This window comes from Aythya fuligula, chromosome 28, assembly GCF_009819795.1.
Source record: "Aythya fuligula isolate bAytFul2 chromosome 28, bAytFul2.pri, whole genome shotgun sequence".
Classification (NCBI taxonomy): domain Eukaryota; kingdom Metazoa; phylum Chordata; class Aves; order Anseriformes; family Anatidae; genus Aythya; species Aythya fuligula.
In genome coordinates, this window is record NC_045586.1 from 2,262,230 (window position 1) to 2,282,917 (window position 20,688).

At 65.9% G+C, this 20,688-nt stretch overlaps 3 protein-coding genes across 3 annotated transcripts in view; all 3 read left to right on the forward strand.

The window, feature by feature from the left end:
- The first annotated feature begins 229 nt into the window (after window positions 1-229).
- MTMR11 (myotubularin related protein 11) lies at window positions 230-6,429 on the forward strand. Its single transcript, XM_032204316.1, has 15 exons — window positions 230-389; window positions 646-776; window positions 1,491-1,563; window positions 1,663-1,805; window positions 1,916-2,178; window positions 2,275-2,362; window positions 2,464-2,552; window positions 2,679-2,800; window positions 2,913-2,976; window positions 3,235-3,305; window positions 3,388-3,560; window positions 3,638-3,808; window positions 4,015-4,209; window positions 4,708-4,726; window positions 6,083-6,429. Exons 1-15 carry the CDS (start codon window positions 230-232, stop codon window positions 6,427-6,429), a joined length of 2,109 nt encoding a protein of 702 aa, XP_032060207.1.
- Window positions 6,430-7,063: 634 nt separating this feature from the next.
- SF3B4 (splicing factor 3b subunit 4) lies at window positions 7,064-11,797 on the forward strand. Its single transcript, XM_032204671.1, has 6 exons — window positions 7,064-7,111; window positions 7,313-7,441; window positions 8,256-8,798; window positions 9,174-9,368; window positions 10,594-10,764; window positions 11,450-11,797. The coding sequence occupies exons 1-6, from the start codon at window positions 7,078-7,080 to the stop codon at window positions 11,632-11,634; spliced, it is 1,257 nt and encodes a 418-aa protein (XP_032060562.1). The 5' UTR covers window positions 7,064-7,077; the 3' UTR covers window positions 11,635-11,797.
- Window positions 11,798-15,460: 3,663 nt separating this feature from the next.
- The window catches only part of LOC116499566 (nuclear receptor subfamily 2 group F member 5-like), a 13,736-nt gene continuing 8,508 nt past the window's right edge, over window positions 15,461-20,688 (forward strand). Inside the window, exons 1-2 of the mRNA XM_032204317.1 lie at window positions 15,461-16,032; window positions 19,828-20,587. Of these exons, the coding sequence (XP_032060208.1) occupies window positions 20,013-20,587 (575 nt within the window). The 5' untranslated portion in view covers window positions 15,461-16,032; window positions 19,828-20,012. The remainder of the gene's footprint in view (window positions 16,033-19,827; window positions 20,588-20,688) is intronic.

Sequence of the window (20,688 nt, forward strand, 5' to 3'; positions counted from 1 at the left end):
CCCTTTGGGGGTGCTGGAACCCGCTCAGAGCCCCCCCCTTATGCCCACGGGGGGCCCCCCCTGCCCTCCCCACCCCGTTCATTGAACACCTTCCCCCCCCCCCCCCTTTCCAATGCCGCGGGGGGAAACTGAGGCTGGCGGCGAGCCCCGCGCTGCCGCCGCCGCCTCCGCTCCGCCCTGGCCTCCCGCTGCCAGGAGCCGGCCTCGCTCGGGGAGCGGAGGCCGCGGGATGCCGGGGGGGCCGCGGGCGGCCGAAACGGGGCGGTTGCTGCCACCTCGGGCTCCCCGCTCTCCTTCCCGTCCCGTTCCCGTCCCGCCCGGGCGGGCAAAGTCCTCCGCCATGAACGGGGAGAGGGGAGGAAGCCGCTCGGCCTTCCCCGGCCTCCCAGGTAGGAGCCTCCGCCGCCGGCCGCGGGCAGGTGGCCGGATGCCGGGGGCCTCCGCGGTGCCGGAGCCTCGGGGGTCTCCGAGGGGGGCACGGGGAGGGGAGGCCGGGGACACGGGGACCGATGGCGAGGGGGGTGTTAGGGGGGGGTCACCTACAGCCTGCAGAGCCCCCCTGGGTGTGGGGGGCGTGGGGGGTGTGAGAGGGGCACCCCCCGTCAACCTCCTCCTCGCCGGAGGCCAACCGGCCCCGTCCCGCAGGGGAGGTGGTGCTGGAGGAGGCTGCGGGCGTGCGGCTGCGGTGCCGCGAAGGGGACGGCTCCGTGCCGGGCACCTTGGTCTGCACCAACCTCCGCGTCGCCTTCCTGGCCGCCCCCGGGCACGGCGTGCAGGTGGGGACCCCTTGCGACCCCCCCCAAAAAGACCCCTGAGAGCTCAGCCCGGCTGCATCCCCTCCTCGATCCCGACCTCGCTGCCTCCCGGTCCCAAACGCTCCCGGTTCTGACCCTCTGCTGGCTGCAGCCCCGTCCCCAGCCAGCCCCAACGCGGCTGTGTCCCGATCCCATCTCGGCTGCATCCCAGCCCCGGCCCCAGCACATCCTGACCCTGTCCTGCTTCGATCCCAGTGGAATCCCAGCCCCATCCCGACCCCAAACCCAGCCCCAGCCGCATCCTGACCCAAATCCATCCCAACCCCAAACCCAGCCCCATCCCGACCCCAACCCCAGCCCCATCCTGACCCAAACCCATCCTGACCCCAAACCCTGCCCCATCCTAACCCCAGCCCCATCCTGACCCCAGCCCCATCCTGACCCCACACTGATCCCATCCCGGCTGCACCCCTGCTTCATCCCATCCCCATCCCGGCCACGTTCCCAACCCCATCCCCGTCCCCCCCCCTCTCCCCTCAGACACAGAACAGCGATCCCCATTCCCCCCCCAACCCGGGGAACTCCTCGCTGCAGGACCGAGGGGGGGGGCACAGGGGCTGCTGTGGGTCACAGCACCGGCTGGACAGAGGCCATGGGGTCCCGGCTGCAGCCCCGCTGCCTTTTTGGGGTATGGGGGCAGCTCCCCAAATCCCCAAATCCCCAAATCCCCTGCAGCCTCCCGGCTCCGTCGCCCCGCTGCAGAGCGAGCACAACGTGGCGCTGCCCTGCATCCGCAAGCTGGTGGCAGGTAAAGGACTGGGAGGGGGGAAACAACACCCAGGTGGGACAAATGGGGTCGGGGGGGGGGGCTCGGTGGGCGCTGACGGCCGCCCCCATCCCACTGCAGGCAGCAGCTTCACCAAGGCCAAGGTGCTGACAGCCGCCTCCAGCCTCAAGTTCATCCCCGAGGAGCTGCTGATTTTCTGCCGGGATTTCCGCCTGCTGCGCTTCCACTTCCACGAGAACGGGCTGGCCCCACAGGCGTACCGGGTGAGCCGGGGGTGGGGGGGCTTTGTGCCTCGATCCGGGGTGACCCCGGGTTTAATTATTAAGGGTGGGGGGCTCACGCGCCATCCCCGTCCCCTCGCTCCTCTCCGCAGGTGGCCAACGCCATCGCCCAGGCGCGGGAGACGGCCACGTGGCCGTGGGACAGCGGGGACGGCAGCTCCTGGGCAGAAACCAAGCCGGAGGAGGAGGAGGAGGATGAAGAAGAGGAGGAGGAGGAGGAGGGTGATGATGAGGAAGGCTCGGCCCCCACGCTGCTCTTCGAGAGCCTCCCCGACTGGGAGAAGGAGCTGAAGCGCCAGGGCGCCGCGGGCTGGAGGGTGAGCGCCATCAACGAGCGCTTCGACATGGCCCCCAGGTAGGGCTCCAAGGGGCTGCCGGCCCCCACCCCGCTTTTTGGGGGTGGGGGGCACCCACCCCACACCCCCCCCCACACCCCCCAATTTGCCCACAGCCTGCCCCGCTACCTGTGGGTGCCCAGCGGGCTCCTGGACCACGACCTGAAGCGGACGTTCGCCCACTTCGAGGAGCGCCGCGTGCCCGTGAGTGCCGGGGCGGGAGGGAGGATTTGGGGTGCTGCCGAGGGAGGGGTGACCTGGGGGGTGTCCCCCTGTCCCCCCCCCCGTCCCCGTCTCGCCCGCAGCGGCTGTGCTGGCACCACCCGGGCGGCAGCGACCTGCTGAGATCCGCCGGCTTCCACGCGGCTTCGGAGCCGGGCAGCGAGGACGTGAGGTGAGCACCCCCCCCTTATCCTTGGCGAGGATTTTGGGGCCGGGTCGGGAGGTTTTGGGATTGCTGCCCAGCCCGAGGAGAGGCTGGGGGGGGTAAATTTTCCGTGTCTCCCCCCCCCTCGCCCAGGTGCCTGGAGGTGCTGCTGCGTGCCGGCCGCGGGCCGTGCGTGCTGGCCGACACCGCCGAGCTGCCCACCCTGGCCGACATCCAGCTCGCCCACCTCAAGCTGTGGGCGCTCTGCCTGCACGGTGAGAGGGGGACGGGGACATTGGGGGGGACCCCAGGGCTCATTCTGGGGTGGGGGGGTTGAGGGGGGGACACCCCAAGGCTCCTCGCCCTGCCCTGACCCCCCCCTTTCAGGCGCGGCGCCCGAGGAGAAGTGGCTGTCGGCGCTGGAGGCGACGCGCTGGCTGGACCACGTGCGGTGAGCCCGGGGCGATTTTGGGGTGCGGGGGAAAGCCCGACCCTCAAAATTCTCCCCCCCCTCCCTTTGGCCCCCCACCCCGTTTCGGGGTCCCCTCATCACCCCCAGCAGCCGCAGGGTGACGAGGCGCCGCGGCGGAGGGGTGGCTACCCCGATCCCACAGTTTGGATTGGGGGGGGGGGGGATGGAGACCCCCCAGGCAGGCGGGGGCAACATTTTGGGGTGCCCTGACCCCCCCTGCACCCCTCCTCACCCCAGCGCCTGCTTGAGGAAAGCCGTGGAGGTGGCATCGCTGCTGGCCGGGCGCCGCTGCTGCGTCCTCCTGCAAGGTAGCACCGGGCGGCGCGGCGAGATGGGGGGGGGGGGACACCCCAAAAACTGCCCCCACCCCTTAATTTTTCACCATTCCAGAACCTTCCGACCGCGACCTCAACTGCCTGCTGGCCTCCTTGGTGCAGCTCCTGGCCGACCCCCACGCCCGGACCCTCCCCGGTTTCCAGAGCCTGGTGCAGCGCGAGTGGGTTGCCGCCGGCCACCCCTTTCCCCGCCGCCTCGGGCTGCGGCGCGGCAGCCCCCGGGAGGAGGTGGGCGACCCCAAAACCCCTTAAATCCATCCTAAATCCCCTGGGTATGGGTTGTGACGGGTCGGGGACCCCCGCAGGCGCCGGTGTTCCCGTTGTTCCTGGACTGCACGTGGCAGCTGGTGCGCCAATTCCCGGCGGCTTTCGGCTTCACCGAGGCGTTCCTGCTGGCCCTACACGACGGCGCCTTCCAGCCCTACTGCGGCACCTTCCTCTTCACCTGCCAGCGCCAACGGGGCCGCGGCGGCCCGGTGAGCGGGGTCAGGAGCTCAGCGACCCCCCCCTGAAACCCCTCCATAAGGTTTAGGGGGGCTGAGGATCCTCCTCGCCCCCCCAAAGCAGCCGCATCCAGCTCGCGGTTGGCGCCGTGCCTCGGTTTCCCCGTCCGTGCCCTAAATTCCCCCCCCTTCCCTAAATTTTTTGGGGGTTCACCCCGTTATTTCTCCCCTCCCCGCAGCGGCAGCCCCGCAGCCAGACCTACACGCCGGTGAACGGCTGCTGGGACCCCCCCCCGGGCAGCCGCCTGCCCCCAGTTTGGGACTGGGCGCTGCGCTACAGCCCCCAGCAGCGGGCGAGATTTCGGAACCCGGCGGGGGGGGGCGGTGGCACCCTGAGCCCCCCCGACACCGAGAGCCCCCAAACCACGGCCACGGTGAGCCATTGGGGGGGGTTCTGGGGGGGGATGCGGGTGCTCGAGCCCCCCCTGCATTTTTTTCCCCATTTGCCCTAATCCCCATTTTTTCCACTCCCTTTTTACCCAACCCCTTTTTTTTTTCTCCCCGTTTTCCCTATCCATCACCTTTTCCACCCCCTTTTTACCCAAACCCCTATATTTTCCCCCATTTTCCCTAACCCCCGTCTCTTCCACCCCCTTTTTACCCTAACCACTGGATTTCCCCCCATTTTCCCTATCCACCACCTTTTCCACCCCCTTTTTACCCCAACCCCATTTTTTTCCCCCATTTTCCCTAACCCCCATTTTTTCCACCCCCTTTTACCCCAACCCCTATTTTTTCCCCATTATCCCTAACCACCATTTTTTCCACCCCTTTTTCCCCCTAACCCTTCTTTTTTCTCCCCATTTTCCCCGACCACCACCTTTTCCACCCCCTTTTGCCCCTAACCCCTCGTTTTTTCCCCCATTCCCCAGCCCCCCGATTCCTGGCCAGGCGGGGGGGCCGGGGAGGTGTTGGCGTTGGCCAAGGGCTCGCTGTGCCCCCAGCCCCTCCCGTGGCGCAGCGGCCGCCCCCCCCCCCGTTTGCTGCGCTGGGCCCCCTCCCTCGAGAGCCTCAGCGAGCGGGGGGGGGGCTCTGGGGGCAGCCCCGTCCCCAGCCCCCCCCGGGGGCTGCTCCTGCCCTGCGCCGCGGGACCCTCGGTGCGGCTCTGGCGTCGCTGCTACCTGCGGGGCCTGCCCGAAAGTCAGGTGTGGGGGGGGGGAAATGGGGTTGGGGGGGGGAAAAAAAGGGGGTTGGGGGGGAGGAAAAGGGGTCTGGGGGGGGTCTGGGGGGGGAAAAGGGGGCTGGGAGGGGGAAAAGGGGGGCTATGGGGGGGGGAAAAAGGGGCTGGGAGGGGGGAAAAAGGGGTCTGGGGGGGGAAAAAAGGGGTCTGGGGGGGGTCTGGAGGGGGGAAAAAAGGGGCTGGGGGGGTGAAAGGGGCTGGGGGGGTGAAAGGGGCTGGGGGGGGAAAAAGGGGCTGGGGGGTGATGAGGGGGGAAAGTGAGTCATGGGGGGGGGGAACTGGGTTCCTGGGGGGAAAATTGGGTTATGGGGGGGGGAACTGGGTCCTACGGGGGAAGTTGGGTCCCTGGGGGGGAAATTGGGTTATGGGGGGGTAAACTGGGTACTGGGGGGGGGAAATGGGGTCCCGGGGGGGGCTGCGCGGTGCTGGGGTTCCCAGGTGGGCGCCCCCCCGAGGGGCTCCCCATCTTGGAGCAGATTCCTGCCCCCCCCCCAGCCTGTGCGGGACGGGGTTTTGGGGTCCCACCCTGCCCCCCGTGTCCATCCGTCCGTCCTAACGGGTGCCCCCCCCCACAGCACGGCCGCTTCGCCCCCTCCCCGGCCGGGCTGGCGGAGGAGCTGACGCTGCTCCAGGACCGCCTCAGCGCCTGGCAAGCCCAGGGACTCCGCACCAGGGCCGCCGGCAGCCCCCTGGCACCGTCGCGATAAGTCGCGATAGCGGCGGGACAGAGCCGGCCCCTCACAGGGGGGTGACCCCAAGGCTCCCCTATGGGTTTTTTTGGGGGGGAACAGCCCCCAAAGCGCCCCGCGGCCTCTCTACTGCTGCCTCCCTGCTCCTTGCTGGGTCTCCTGGGGCTTTTTGGGGCTGTTGGCAGCGTTTTGGGGCTGTTTTGCAGCGTTTTGGGTCCAGCGCTTGCTTTCTGGGGCTGACGCAGGCTTTTTGGGGCCAGCTCCTGCCACGCTGCTCCCCGGCTGCTCTGGAAGAGGCTGAGCACCCCAGGGGTGCCACGGGCGCCCTGGCACAGCCGATTTCCCCTTTTTTTGCCTTAAAATCCTTGCTACCTCCAGGTGCCTTGGGGCTGGGCTCACCACCCCGGGCCCGCGCCACCGGCCCCGCCGCGGGGTCGCTTTGCTCCCACAGGGGCCGAGCTTTGCTGGGGGCCCAGCGCCACGCCTCTATCGGCGACACACTGTCGCGATATGGGAGGGGCGGGGACCCCAGGGCTCGGCTGGGCTGCCGGGGCTGTGAAGAGGAAAAGGGGGGCTCTGAGCGCCGGCAGCCCCCGGCCGTGCACTTTTATCGAGGTTTGTGTCGGGATCTCGCCTGCACGCGGCGGTTTGCACTTTTTATCGCGATTTATGTCGGGGAGCTCAATAAAGTGGCTCTGCGGGCACTGTGGCGTGGCTCTGAGTGAACGACCCGGGCTGGGGGCTCTGGACTGGGGTGGGGGTGCCCGGTCCCAGCCGCGCTGCCGGCCGCGGGGCCGATATCGCCGCCTATCGCGGCGGGGCTATCGCGACATAACAGGCCCGGCCTCAACATGGCGCCGACGCCATTTCCGGCCGGCCGCGAGGGGGCGGGGCTAGCGCCTGGCGCTGACGTCACGGCGCGAGGCGCTGCGTTGCGATACGTAGCTTACGTTACGCAAGTTACGTTCCATAGATTGCCTTGTGCTGCGTTACGCATGTTACGCAGCGTTGCTCTACGTAGGTTACGTCACATGGGTTACCTTTTGCTGCATTACGTAGATTACGTTACATGCGTTCCGTTACGCAGGTTAAACGGGCTGAACTACGTAGTTTGCGTTACATATGTTACTTTGCGCTGCGTTACGTAGATTACGTGACGTATGTCACATTTTGCACCGTTACGCAGTTTACTTTCCGCTGCGTTACGCAGCTTGCGTTACGCGGCTCACACCGCGCTGCGTTACGTAGATCGCGTAGACTCCCGGCCGTCACGTTACGCTGCTTGCGTTACGTGCCTGGCGTCGCCCGGCGCTACGCAGCTTGCGTTGCGCCGCGTTACGCAGCTTCCGTCCCGGCGGCGGGAGCGGGCCAAGATGGCGGCGGGGCCCATCTCGGAGCGGAACCAGGGTGAGCAGCGGGGACCGGGAGGGGAGCGGCGGCGGGGGCCGGGGGAAGGTCGACGGGGGCCGGGCACCTTCAACTCCCCCTCACGGTTCACCCTCGAGGGGTCCCGGCCTCGGGAGGCCGAGCTGTAGCGTCCCGCTAGGCCGCGGCCTACCCCCGCCGCCGCCTCCTCCTGACGGGGCTCTCGCTCTGTGCCCCCCTCAGATGCCACCGTGTACGTGGGGGGCCTGGACGAGAAGGTGAGCGAGCCGCTGCTGTGGGAGCTCTTCCTCCAGGCCGGGCCCGTGGTCAACACACACATGCCCAAGGACCGGGTCACCGGGCAGCACCAAGGTGAGGGGCTCCGGGGGGGGCTGGGGAAGGGGGAGCCGGGGCTGAGGGGGGTGCTGGGGGGCAACAGGCCTGCAGGGGGGCTGGGGAGGGTGGATTGAGGGTAACGGGGTGAGATTTAACGCGGCCAAGTGCTGGGTGCTGCTCTTGGGGCACAGCGACCCCGTGTAGGGCTGCAGGGTGGGGGCAGGGGGGCTGGAAATGGGGCAGAGGGAAAGGGGAAAAGGGGCTGGGGATGTTGTCAACATTCGCCTGACCAGGAGCCAGCAGCGTGCCCAGGTGGGCAGGAAGGCCAGCAGCATCCTGGTTGTGTCAGGAGTAGTGCAGGGCGGTGAGCGTCACAGAATCACCTAGGCTGGAAGAAACCTCCAAGATCACCAAATCCAAGCTCTGACCTAACACCAACCAGCCCTCCACTAAACCACATTGCTGAGCTCTACATCTAAACGTCTTTTAAAGACCTCCAGGGATGGAGACTCAGCCACTGCCCTGGGCAGCCCATCCCAATGCCTCCCAACCCTTTCTGTAAAGAAGTTCTTCCTCAGGATCCTAACCTAAACCTCCCCTGGTGCATCTTTAGCCCATTCCCCCTCGTCCTGTGAGGCCACACCTGGAGTGCTGCGCTCAGTTTTGGGCCCCTCACTGCACGAAGCACATCGAGGCCCCGCAGGGAGGTGAAGGGAGGTGAGGGGTGGGTGCTTAGCAGGGCAGATCGCTGCTCTTGGGCTCTGTTTTTAAAACAAGCAGGGTCAGAGGCAGCAGGGAGCAGCACGAGGCTGTGCTTCTGCCCCTTCCTAAACCCTCTGCCTCGTTGCAGGCTATGGGTTCGTGGAGTTCCTCAGCGAGGAGGATGCGGATTACGCCATCAAGATCATGAACATGATCAAGCTGTACGGGAAGCCGATCCGCGTCAACAAAGCCTCGGCCCACAACAAGAACCTGGACGTGGGGGCCAACATCTTCATCGGCAACCTGGACCCCGAGATCGACGAGAAGCTGCTCTACGACACCTTCAGCGCCTTCGGGGTCATCCTGCAGACGCCCAAAATCATGCGGGACCCCGACACGGGCAACTCCAAGGGCTACGCCTTCATCAACTTCGCCAGCTTCGACGCCTCCGACGCCGCCATCGAGGCCATGAACGGGCAGTACCTCTGCAACCGCCCCATCACCGTCTCCTACGCCTTCAAGAAGGATTCCAAGGGCGAGCGGCACGGCTCGGCGGCCGAGCGCCTGCTGGCAGCCCAAAACCCCCTCTCGCAGGCGGATCGGCCCCACCAGCTCTTCGCCGACGCCCCCCCTCCGCCCTCGGTCCCCACCCCCGTGGTCACCTCGCTGGGCCCCGGGGTCACCCCTCCGGGTGGGTAGGGGCGGTGGGGAGGGGTTTCTGCGCCCCGTTGGGTGGGAAGGAGGGGGTTTGGGGGCTGTTTTGGGGCTCCCAGGGGGGTTTGGGGCAGCAGCGGGCTGCAGAGTGGGCTGGGGAGGGGTTTTGGGGGCAGCAGGTCCCTGGCACCCACCCGGCTCAGCACCCAGTGGTCGGATCCTGGGCTCCTGCTTCACCCTGAGGGGTTTTCTGGGTGTTTTCTGGTCATTTTCTGGTCATTTTCTGGTCGCTGTGGCCGTTTGTGTGTTCAGTCTCCTCCCCAGTTGCCCGTTTTTGTTGTTTTTTGTTCCTTTTTTTAACATTTTTCCGTGCTGCGCCCAACCGAACCCTCTCTCCTTCTCTCTCTTTCAGGCCTCCCCCCCCCAGGATCGTTCCCCCCGCCGGTGCCTCCCCCCGGAGCGCTGCCCCCCGGCATGCCCCCTGCCATGCCGCCCCCCCCGATGCCACCAGGAGCTGGAGCCCCCGGCCCCCCCTCGGGGGCTGCACCCAGCGGTGGGCACCCCCCTCACCCTCACCCCTTCCCCCCCGGCGGGATGCATCACCCAGGTAAGCTACGAGCTCGGGAAGCCCAAATCCCTTTCTGCTGTGGGGTGTCCTTGCGTAAATCCCCCCTCTGCTTTCTTCCCCGAGGTGTTTTTTGGGGCAAAATGGGGAAAAATCGGCTGCTGTGCGTGGTGTGGCTGTAGTAGAGAGCTCGGGGGAGATCCACAGTTGGCTGCTGAGCGGGAGCCTGAGCTCCCGGGGCTGAAAGGTGCAGAAATAGCTCGGTGGGATTTTTGGGAGGTAATTTAGGAAATAATTCCTTCCAAAAGGCATCCAGCCGGGGCAGGATTTGAGTTCCCTCCAGCTGCTGAGGCGAAAACGAGACCGGGTTCGGCTTCAGGAGTCCCCGGTGCTGTGCTGGGAGGCTGCTGAGGAGGCTCCGAGGCGTTTTTGTTTTCCTCCAGCTCTTGATTCCTGCGTGAGGTGTGAACCTCCCCGGCGCAGCAGGCGGCTCCGCCAGCCGGGAGCTCGTTGGAGCGGCGAGAACAAAATGTTTCCTCTGCTTCCCTCCCATTTTTAGCCTCAGATATCCAGGCTGCAGTCTGGAGCGCAGAAATTCGGGGAAATTGGCGTCGGTTTGAGAAAAAGAAGGGGGAAAAAAAGAACCCTGCTTGAATTTCTTCTCATCCTGCTTGAATTTCTTCTCCTCCTGCCTGCTCTCGAGCAGCCCCCGGGCTGATTAGGGCGCTCTGTGAGCAGCTGGCTGCTGCTCTCCCCGACCTCAAGCTGCTTTTCCAGCCTTCAGCCAGCCAATTACCCTCAGCAGGCCTCCCTGCAGAGCTGCGCCGGGCTCTCGGGCTCCTCAGGAGGAAAGGATTTGTGGATTGGGGTGAAAAAGGATAAAATCGTAGGGAAACAACAAAAAAAAAAAGAGGGTGGGAGGGACGCAGCCACGCCGAGCACGTTCTGAGGTCGTTGCAGGGGGCCCTGCCTGAGACCCCCGAGGGGGGTGGTTTCTCTCTGAACCCTTTTTAAGGGCTGCACCATGCTTGCTGGCAAGATTTCATGTTTTTATTTCCTCTCCAAGCACTATTTCCTCCACTTTGTTCCTCAGAACTCCCCCCCTCGCCCTCTGCATCGGGGCAGAGCTTTTTTCCTTTCCCCCCCCCCGTTTTAATAGCGGAAAACTCGACGTGGATTCTCCGCCTGATGTTTTAACCCTCATGATCTCCCTTTTTGTTCCCTTTTTCCCCCTTTCTAACCCTTCTTTTCCCCTTTTTCCCCCCAGGAATGCCCCCCATGCAGGTGCACCACGGCCCCCCCGGCATGGGCCAGCACCACCCAGGACCCCCGGGCTCCGGAGGGCAGCCCCCGCCGCGACCCCCGCCTGGCATGCCGCACCCCGGCCCCCCTCCCATGGGGATGCCGCCCCGAGGACCTCATTTCGGGTCGCCCATGGGTAAGTGGGACCCCCCCGAGAGGCTGCTGGGGGGATTTGGGGATTTGTGGTGCCCTCTGGTGCTGTTTCCTCGCGGGGAGGTGTCTGGGGGTGGGACCTGGGGGCTCTGAGCGGGGTTTTCCTCGGGTTCCCTGCAGTGTGGGGCTTTTCCTGTGGGATGCAGGGCTGCTTGGGGGAGTTTTTCCCCTTTCCCAAGCGGGGAAGTTGAAAAAAGGGGGGGGTGCTGAGCGCTGCTGCGTCCTTCAGCCCTGCCTGGGGGTCCTGGGGGGGGCAGCAAGGGGCAGCCTCCATCATTATGGCACAAAAAGACGCTGCCCGGCGCTGGATTTTGAGTTTTGGGGTCATCCCTGGGGGGGTGACACACACGAGGGGTGGCTCCGCTGGGTGTTTTTGGGTGTTTTTGGGTGTTTTTGGGTGTTTTTGGGTGTTTTTGGGTGTTTTTGGGTGTTTTTGGGTGTTTTTGGGTGTTTTTGGGTGTTTTTGGGGTGTTTTTGGATGTTTTCTCCAGCCGGGCAGCCCCGTGTGGCGAGGCTCCCTCCCCCGAACCCCCCCGGGGTCGCGGTCAGGGGGTTCCCACCAACCTTCTGCTTCCCCCAACTGCGGGTCTGGGGGTGGGACCAGCACCCAAGGGTGGGGTTTTGGGTGGGCTTGGGCGGGTGCTGACCCCTTTGCTCTGTCCCTACAGGTCACCCCGGCCCCATGCCGCACCACGGGATGCGCGGCCCCCCTCCGCTGATGCCTCCCCACGGCTACAACGGCCCCCCTCGCCCCCCACCCTACGGCTACCAGAGGGTCCCCCTGCCCCCCCGGCCCGCCCAGAGGCCCCCCGGGGTGCCCCCACGGGGTCCCTTGAGGGGCCCCCTGCCCTAAAAACAGAAGCTCCCTGCTGGGACTTGCTCCCTCCCCGTCCTCAGCCCTCCGTTCCCCCTTGGACTGAGGTGTTCGTGCCCGAGAGGCGTCGCTGGGTCCATCCCCGCCACAGCTCCCCCCTCTTTTTTTTATTCCCCCCATCTTTTCCTCCGTTTTTTTTTATAGCGTTCGTTTTGGTCGTTTTTTTCCCCTCCTCCCTCCTTTTAACTCCACCCGGAAGATTTTTCACGGGATTTTTAACGGGATTTTGTTTTCTATGTGAAGCCCATTTACCAATAAACCCTTTTGACGAGCAGGGGGCCCTCCCTGCCTCGCCTGCTGCCTGCCCTTTCCTTCCTCGTCCTGATGCTCTGCGTCCCGGTGAGGTGCTGAATTGGGGCTGAAGCCCCCAATCTCCTGCTCCCCCCGGGCTGTTTGCTGCTGGCTGACGTGCCCCAACCCCCCCCACAGCAAAAAAAAATGCGTGAGGAAGCCCTAAAATCCTCTGCATCCTCAGATGTTTGTGCCAGAGCACCCAGGTAAATGGCCACGCCGTTCGGAGGAGAGATTTGGCAGTGAAACCTGCTCTCCCCAGCCCTTCCCTGCTGAGATCTCCGTTTTGATGCAGCTCACGGCCACGGGAAACTGCTCCAGCTGCGGGTTTGGGGTTGATACGACCCACGGGGCAGCAAAATTTTGGGGGTGAGTGGGCTCTGCAGTCGGGGAGGTGCGAGGAGGGCAGGGGCTCTCCCCTGCGGTTGGAGTCGGGGAGTTGTCGGCTTCCTAATGTGAGAGGCTCTGAAATCCAGGTGATTTAAAGAGAAAAAAAAGTTACCTCCAGGTATTTGTCCTCGAGATTTTTTGTGGCTTTAGGGAAGAACCCAGAGGGACGAGTGGGGGGCTGATGTTATGAGTGGGGTTTTTTTTGGCTTATAGGGACTCTTCCCGGGGAGCTGCCGTGGCTCTCCCTTCTCCTGCAGAGAAGCCCTCTCGTTTCCAGCCTTGCTTTTCCTCTCTGCTGGTTGCTTTCTGCTTCGTTTGAACTTCCTAGGGCTAAAGCTGACCTTTAGCTCCCATCTCTGGTCACCCTCGTGGGCCGAAGAGAAAGAACGGCGCCGTGCTTCTCCTCGCAGTCACGTCTGTGAGGTCTGGAGAGATCCAGAGCCTGCTGGGGAGGCAACAAAACCGCTCTGTGAATTTCGTGTCACCTTGGGCACGTGAGGAGCCACCGGAGGCTCTGGGAGATGAACTGGAAGAGCTCCTCGGCGCTTCCCTTGGTCGGGAGCAGTGGTGAGGTGCCGCTGAAGGTCCTGGTGCTGCTCAAACGCGCTCAAATCCAACCTCGGGGACGGCTCAGGGCTGCCGTAGGGGAGATTTGAGGCTCGCTGCGCTGCGAACCCTTCCCAGGACTGCTCCCAGCTCGGAGCCTGGAGCTTTGTGGCTGTTTTGGGCTGGTTGTGAGCGGGCTGATTTCATCCAGAGCCCGGTGCAATCGCATCGGCACGGCCTCCCCGTGCCATCATCGTCTCCAGCCTGGGGCTGCCCCGCTGCTGGCTGGTAAAACTGCCCGAGGGGCACCCCACAAACCTCCTCCTCGTGCCATGAGCAGTGGGGTGACGAGGCAGGAGGCCCTCCGAGTGCTGCCTGCGTGGCTCCGGCTCCTCCACCTGCGGCAGGAGGAAAAGGAAAAAGAAAAAGGGGAGGAGGAGATGTCTCAGGTGTAAACCAGCAGTAAATCCGCGCTGGTTAAGAGGCCAGAAGCTGCCAGGGGCTCTGCTGCTTGCTCCTGAGCAGCCGGCAGCTGGGCTGGAGGTGGTTTTTGTTTTTTTTTTTTTCCTTCCTGATGAGCGCTGTTTACCACGCGCCCGCTGTTTGGACCGCTCTGCCCAGGCGTGGGGCTGTCGTTTGCCTTCCCCGCTGTGGTCTGCGTGCCGAAGGAGCGCTGCTGCGTGTCCCGACGTACCCCCAGCCCCGGCGCTCGCACCTCTAGGCCTGCAGAAGGTGGCTGCAAGAGCTGAAACCTGAAATCCAAACGCTTCAAACGACGAGCGCCGAAACCCCGCCCGGTGCGGGCGATGGGTGCAGGGGAGGACGCGTTAACGCAGCGCGGAAAAGCACCTCTGAAGGCGAGGAGATCCTAAGGGAGTGAATTTGAAGGGCTGTGGGGTTTTGCTTCTGGGGTTTAGCTTGTGATGGGTGCAGAGCCAGCTAAAGGGAGGCGAGGGGGGACACCCATGGGTGCTCGACCTGCCTGCGGGGAGCTGACGGCAGCCGCGATTTCGCTGCCAGCGTTTGGGTGACCAAAGCCCCAAATCCCCGCCAGCTCCCGTGGTTGTGAACGTTCCTGGAGGGGCAGAGGATCGCGCCAGGGAGGGAGGCAGCTTGCCAGCCATCGATCAGGCCTCGACGCGGGCCACGAGCGAGGTGGCTCGCTCGCTCCTGCGCCGGGGTGACCTTGGCAGCGCGTGGCCCGGCTCCTGCGAGGCTCAGCACCACCTTCAGCCCCTTGCCCCGTGCCACCTCCTCCCGGCTGCTCCTGGAAGCTGCCGTCTGCAGGTTCTCCAGCACGGGATTCAGCCCTGGCTGCTGATTCGGGGCCGTCGCCACCTTCGCCTGCCGCGCTGGTTAAGCCTCTGCAGTGTGTGTGTGTGTGTGCAGGGAGGGAACGGCTTCTATTTTAATAGCTGTTCCTGGCAAAAAGGAAAAAAAAAAAAAAAAAAGATGCCTTTATGCCCTTTTTTTTCTTTTTTTTTTCTCCCCTTCCAGTGAGCTGTCGGGGTGGGGAAGAGCCCTGGTCCTGCCTAGGTGGGTCCTGGGGGGGGGGACCCCAAGAAACCAGCATAAAACCAGCACATCCCAGAAGGAGCCACCGTGCCCCGGGACATCACTCGAGGGCAGCCACCGGAGCCCCCACCTTGGGTTTTTATCCCCTCGTGCCTGGTTTTTAGGCCTTGGTGAAGGAGAAAGGTTGAGAAGCAGCAGCTGGGGAGAGGGACAGGCTGCCCCCCCGGCCCTGCTGCAGCGCGTGTCGCTTTTCTTTTTTCACACGGGAGCCTCGGGGCTGAGCACGAGCTCCCGGCTGCTGCGCCGAGGGGAAGGGGACGCGGTGGCAGCGTGGCACATGAGTCAGAGCTCGGTGGGACGTGGCACCCGGAGGGAGAAGCACTCACCCAGCACATTTCGGGAGAGCTCCCCCCCCCTGCCAGAGCCACCCACGGCAGGGCCCCAGCTGGGCTGAAGCCCCCCCTTTAGCTCAGCCCCGTTCCCTGTTGTAGGATGGTTCCCATCAGGGGCTCCTTTGGTTGTGGGGCTTTTCCCAAATCCTTCCCCACGCCGCCTCTGGTGCACAAACCCCCTTTCCCCGCTCCCCAACCCCGTTGGCGTCCTGCAGAGCCCGTCCAGGCTGCTCGAGCTGCCCCTCGCCCTGCTCCTTTTGGCCTCTCAGCCTCGTACCCCGAGCTCCTCGGCCTCGTAGCAGGAGGACGGGGACCTGCTGAGGGACCTGCGGGGTGCTGAGACCTGCCCAGCTCATTGCACGAGGGAAGGAGCAGGGGGGGAGCAGGCACGGCCCCCCCCAGCTCACTGCACGAGGTGGGGGGAGCGGGCACGGCTTTTTGGGGTCCCCCCCAAAAAGAGGGAGACCCCCTCCTGGGCACCCTGCGTCCCCCAGGAGGGAGCTGGGTTATGTTTTTTTTTTTTTTGGGGGGGTGGAGTGCTCCAGAGCTGATTTCACCCCCCCCAGGGGTAAATCCTTCATGGGGGGTGGCGTTGGGCACCCCCCACGTCCCCCCCCCCCGTGCCCACGCTCCTCCCAGCGCCGTCGGGAGCGTTTGTGCTGCATCACGACGGGAGGGCCTCGCGCGGCCCCGTCCAGGCGGACAAAATTTGATCGGAAGAAATCGAAATCCGCCCCCCCCCCCCCCTCCCCATTCCCCCCTCCTCCTTTCCCATTCCCCCTCCACCCCGGAGGAAGACGTGACTCAGATTTTGTGCGTGTGGTGTGTTGGGTTGGGTTGGGTTGGGAAGGGGGGGCAGCTCCTCGCACCCCGTTACGTGTCCCCGTCCCCCCCCCCACTTTCACCTCCAACCCCTCGGAGCACGGGAACCCCTCTCTGCCGGGGAGCTCCCCGCGGGTGTCTCGGAGCATCGCCGCCCTCCTCGCGCCTTGGCGAAAAAACCAAGGAGAAGGGAAGAGACCCCCCCCCCGGCCCCCCCACCGGCCCCGCATCGCTGCTAGCTGTAGCACGGCCCCCCCCCCTCCCTCCTGCTGCCTCCCTTCTTGCAATGGACTCTCCCAGCGCTCAGCGTGTGTGGCGGAGGCTGCGGCGTTAGCGCTGGTACCCGCGAGCTGTTTTCCTGCCACATCCCCGCCGGAGCATCCTCCCGCGGCCGGAGAGGAGAGCGGGGCCGCAGCAGCAGGTAAGGGGGAGAAAAAAGGAGAAAAAAAAGGAGAAAAAAGGAGAAAAAAGGAGAAAAAAGGAGAAAAAAGGAGAAAGGGCTTCGGGGAAAGGGATCGCCCTCCTCCTCCTCTCCTCGCTGCCTTTCCCGAGCATCCTCGGGGTTGCCGGCTGACGGATGAGGGGTTCGGCTTCCCCTTTGCCGTGGCTGTGGCCATTTTGTCCTGAAAAACCTTGCCTCCGGCTTCGGGTTGTCTTGATTTTTGATTTTTTATTATTATTATTTTTATTATTTTTTTTTTTTAATGTGCGTGCTTGGTAGCCCCTCGGCATCCCTGCCGGGTGGCCGGGCTCCAGCACCAGCGGGGATTTCGTCGTGCGGGGACGGAGATTTCTCCTGGGGGCACCGGCGGGTTTTGGGGAGGGGGAGCCCCTCGGCTCCCCCCCCCCCAGGGGTGCTGAGGGGGGGGCTCGGCAATGACCTTGGGCACCGGGGGGGGTTTCCAACTCCTCTCCCTTGTCGCCATGTTCTGGCTGCTCTGCGGAAAGGCCGGGGGCTGCGGGGGGGACCCAGACCTGGGAACCCCCTTATGGGGAGGGGGGGTCTCGGGGTGCGCAGCGAGGCAGGGCTGCGCCCATCCCCGGCACCTGGCAGGAGAAAAAGGCTCCGGAGCCCCCCAGCTTCACTAGGGGCTGGCAGCGCCCCCCCGGACTAACGCCACCGATGGGGTAGGGGGCCAGCGGCGCCTTTGTGCAGCCAGGGGAGCGTTTTTGGGGCCCCCCCGTTTTGCCTACGGGGCGCCTCGTGAGATCAAACCCCTCGTCTTGACAACCTGCGTGGTGCCAGCTCGGCTCCTCGAGGCTCCCCGGCTCGGAGCCCAGCGGTGACCTTGGTGCACGCGGACGGGCCCCGTCCCCGTCCCCGTCCCCGTCCCCCCCCCACCCCGCCGGCTTCTCGGCCTCCCTTCTGCTCCCCTCGCCCTTTGCCAGCTCCCCGCTGCTGCGAGCCGTGTCACCGTGCCACCTTGGGGGGGGGGGAGCAGCCCCCACAGGGGGCAAAATGACCTTGAAGGCCACGGCTCGGCTCCTTTCAACGCCTTCGGGAGCCCCCCCGGGGTTTAACCCGAGGAGGGCAACGGGGGGGGGGGTCCCCGGGATGGGTTTTTTTTTGCTCCCCACCGAGCCGGGGAACAGAGGGCGGTGGGCGTCCGAGGGAATTGAGGCTGCCTGGAGGTCCCTGCCCGGCTTCATTCAGAAATCAGCTCGGGGAAAAGGGGGGGGGGGAATGAGGGAATAGGAAGGGGGGGCCGCGGCGTGCCGCAGCGCCGGCACCGCACCGTCCCCGGGTGCCTGCGCAGAGCCGGCGTGGGCGCCCACCCCGGGGGGAGCGCTGCTGACGGCCCCGGCTATTTTGGAAGGGCTAATTTTAGCTCGCCGCCGTGCCCTGTCCCCCCTCTCTCTCTCTGTCGGTGGGGGGGGGGGCGCAGAGGGAAGGGGGGGGGACACACAAACACACACACGCGCCCTGACGGCTGCGTCCCTCTCCCTGCGGCTCAACTTCTGCGGCGCTGGCCACGCGTGGCCGCTGCTGCCCGGAGGCTTTTGTGCTGCTGGGGGGGTCAAAAATAGCAATTTGGAGAGGGTTGGGGGGGTCGTGACGGGCCCCTCAGCAGGGCCAGCAGTGCTCGTACCCGCTGGTGTCTGGGGGCCATCCCTGTCATGAGCTGGGCTGAGTTTTTGTGGGGTTGGGGGGGGTCCCAGCAGGATGGCAGCACGGGGCCAGGGCTCCGGCCGAAGGCTCTCGTGGAGCCGCAGCCAAATCCCTTCTGGAAGCCTCCCCGGGGAACGTGGCCTTGGGCACGTGGTCCCCGGCGCCGCCTCCGCCACCGCGGCGAGCTTCGGGCACCTGGATCGGGGCTGGGGACCCCTCCCCAGGGCCCCCCCAACCCCAAACCTCCTTCGGCACCCTGCTGGGGATTGCCGAGCCGGGGCAGCGATGCCAAGCCCGGGAGTTTTTGGGGACCCCCCGTGGCTTTTGGGGGCTGGTTCCCCTCGTGGTCCCCGTGGGGCCGGTGGCGGCTCAGGCTGCTTGGTGCTGGTTTCTCTCCGTCCTGCCCTTCCCGAGGGATCGGGGTGGTTTTGACACCCGGAGCCGGCCTGGTTCCCGGCGGTGACTTGCAATCCTGGCTGAACCCGCCGGGGACGCGCTGCCTGTGGCCTGGTGGCAGCGATGTCCCCGATGTCCCCTCGGTTTCCTCGTCCCCTGTCCCTTGAGGGCGAGGTGGGATGCGGGCTGGGTGACCCCCTAGAGATGGGCAGGGGTTTCCCAAGCCCTCGCTGTCACTAGGACCCTACCCCCTGGGGGGGCACCATGCGCCCTGCTGGGGCCCACGGAGCCCTGGGGTCCCCATCCCTGTCCCCATCCCCAGGGTCCCCTCCCCAGGTCCCCATCCCCAGGTCCCCGTCCCCAAGGTCCCCGTCCCCATGTCCCTGTCCCCAGGTCCCCATCCCCGTCCCCATCCCCAGGGTCCCCTCCCCAGGACCCCGTCCCCAAGGTCCCCATCCCTGTCCCCATCCCCAGGGTCCCCTCCCCAAGGTCCCCATCCCTGTCCCCATCCCCAAGGTCCCTTCACCAGGTCCCCGTCCCCAGGATCCCAACCCCATGTCCCAGTCCCCATGTCCTTGTCCCCATGTCCCCATCCCTGTCCCCATCCCGTGACCCCCTCGCCCTATGGATGCCACGAGCCAGGGGCAAGGGGGGGAGGTAGGGCAGGTGCGTGGCCACACCCCCCGAACCTGATTGGCCGAACGGCTGGGCCGTGCCCCCCTAGCCCCATTGATGCCAGTGGGGTGGCCACGCCCCCCGCAGCTGATTGGTTCCCGGCCCAGCCCCACCCGCCCGGCCCCATTGAGGAGGTGGCGCCGCCTTTTTCTCAATGGGCTACTGGGGAGCAGCGGGAGGCACTGGGGGGGTCCCATGGCCTGGGGCCCCTGGGCTGTCCCTGGGTGCTCGGAGGGGCCGTGGCGCCCACCCGCACCCTCCTCATCCCAATCGCTGCTGGGATTCCCCCTGTGGGTCCTGTCCCCATCAGGGATCCCCCATCCCCACCGGGGTCCCTCGTGGGGGGGCGTTGAGGTAGGGGCGAGGTGGCCCCGTTGGCTTTTGGCTCGCCCATTCTCCTGTGCGGGTCCATCCTCCCTCTCCCCGCATCAAACCCGCCTCCCGTGGACTTTGCTCCCTCCTCACCCGCGTTTATTTTTCGATCCCGGCCCCGAGGTGCTGTGGAAGTGAAGCTCGGGGGGTCCCACACACCCTAACGTGTGCCCCCCCCTCTCCTGGGGAGCATCGCCCAAGCAGGGCTGACCCCGGGGCCGCTGCCCCAAAGCTGGGAGGTGCTGGGGGAGAACAAACCCCGTGCTCAGCCGCGTTGTTGGCCGCTGGGGAAGCCACTTTGGATTCCAACGAGGCCAACGGGTGCCCAAAGGCCACCAAAATGTGTCTGCGAGAGCTTTGCTCCTCCGAATGAGTATGGTTGGGGGGCACTCTGAGAGGTGACAACCCCCCCCCTGGGGCTGCTCCTGCTCCTTCCCATCCCCTTGCCCTGCTGCGGGTGCCTGACCCCGAACCGGGCTCTCCTGCCTGGGTCCCTGCAGCCTCGCCACGGGGCAGAGGTGCCCCAAATCCTCCCGTCTCCATCTGAGCCGGGAGGAAAAGTGCCGCAAATTGCGCCGTCCTTTGGGCCTCGCAGACCTTGGATGGGTTGTGCGGGGCCGTTCCCAACCTAACGCGGGCTCCGCTTGTGTCTGGGCTCCCCAGGTCCGGGGTCTCCCCCCCCACCCCGCGCCCCCCTCCCAGCCTTCGCCACGTGGATGGGTGGCGGCGCCGCCGCCCGGCCCCAAAAACCCCACTGCCGAGCACGGGCTTGAGGGCGCAGCCCCGACGCGGAGCCCCCTCCCCGGCCTCAATTCCTCAGCGGTGCCCCAACCCAGCCCCCCGGCACCATGGATGAGAGCTTCCGAGACCGGACGGCGTTCATCCGGGGCGCCAAGGACATCGCCAAGGAGGTGAAGAAGCACGCGGCCAAGAAGGTGAGCAAGGGCATGGACCGCATGCAGGACGAGTACACCAAGCGCTCCTACACCCGCTTCGAGGAGGAGGAGGACGACGAAGACTACCCGCCGCAGGACGGCTACTACCGGGGGGGCGAGGGGGCCAACGAGGAGGAGGGGGCCTCCAGCGACGCCACCGAGGGCCACGACGAGGAGGACGAGATCTATGAGGGCGAGTACCAGGGCATCCCCCGGCACGACTCGATGAAAGGCGGCGAGCGGCTGGGGGCCGAGGCGGCCGCCGGCGCCTTCGACGACACCGAGGGGCAGCGGAGGAAGGACAAGGAGGAGCTGGCGCAGCAGTACGAGCTGATCCTGCAGGAGTGCGGCCACGGCCGCTTCCAGTGGACCCTCTACTTCGTCCTGGGACTGGCCCTGATGGCCGACGGCGTGGAGGTCTTCGTGGTGGGCTTCGTGCTGCCCAGCGCCGAGAAGGACATGTGCCTCTCCGACTCCAATAAGGGGATGCTGGGTGAGCCCCGGGGTGGGGGGGCTTGGGGGAGAGGGATGGGGGAAAGGGGGCAGGGAGGGGATGTGGGGGGGCAGGGGGGTGAGGGGGGGGAGTGGG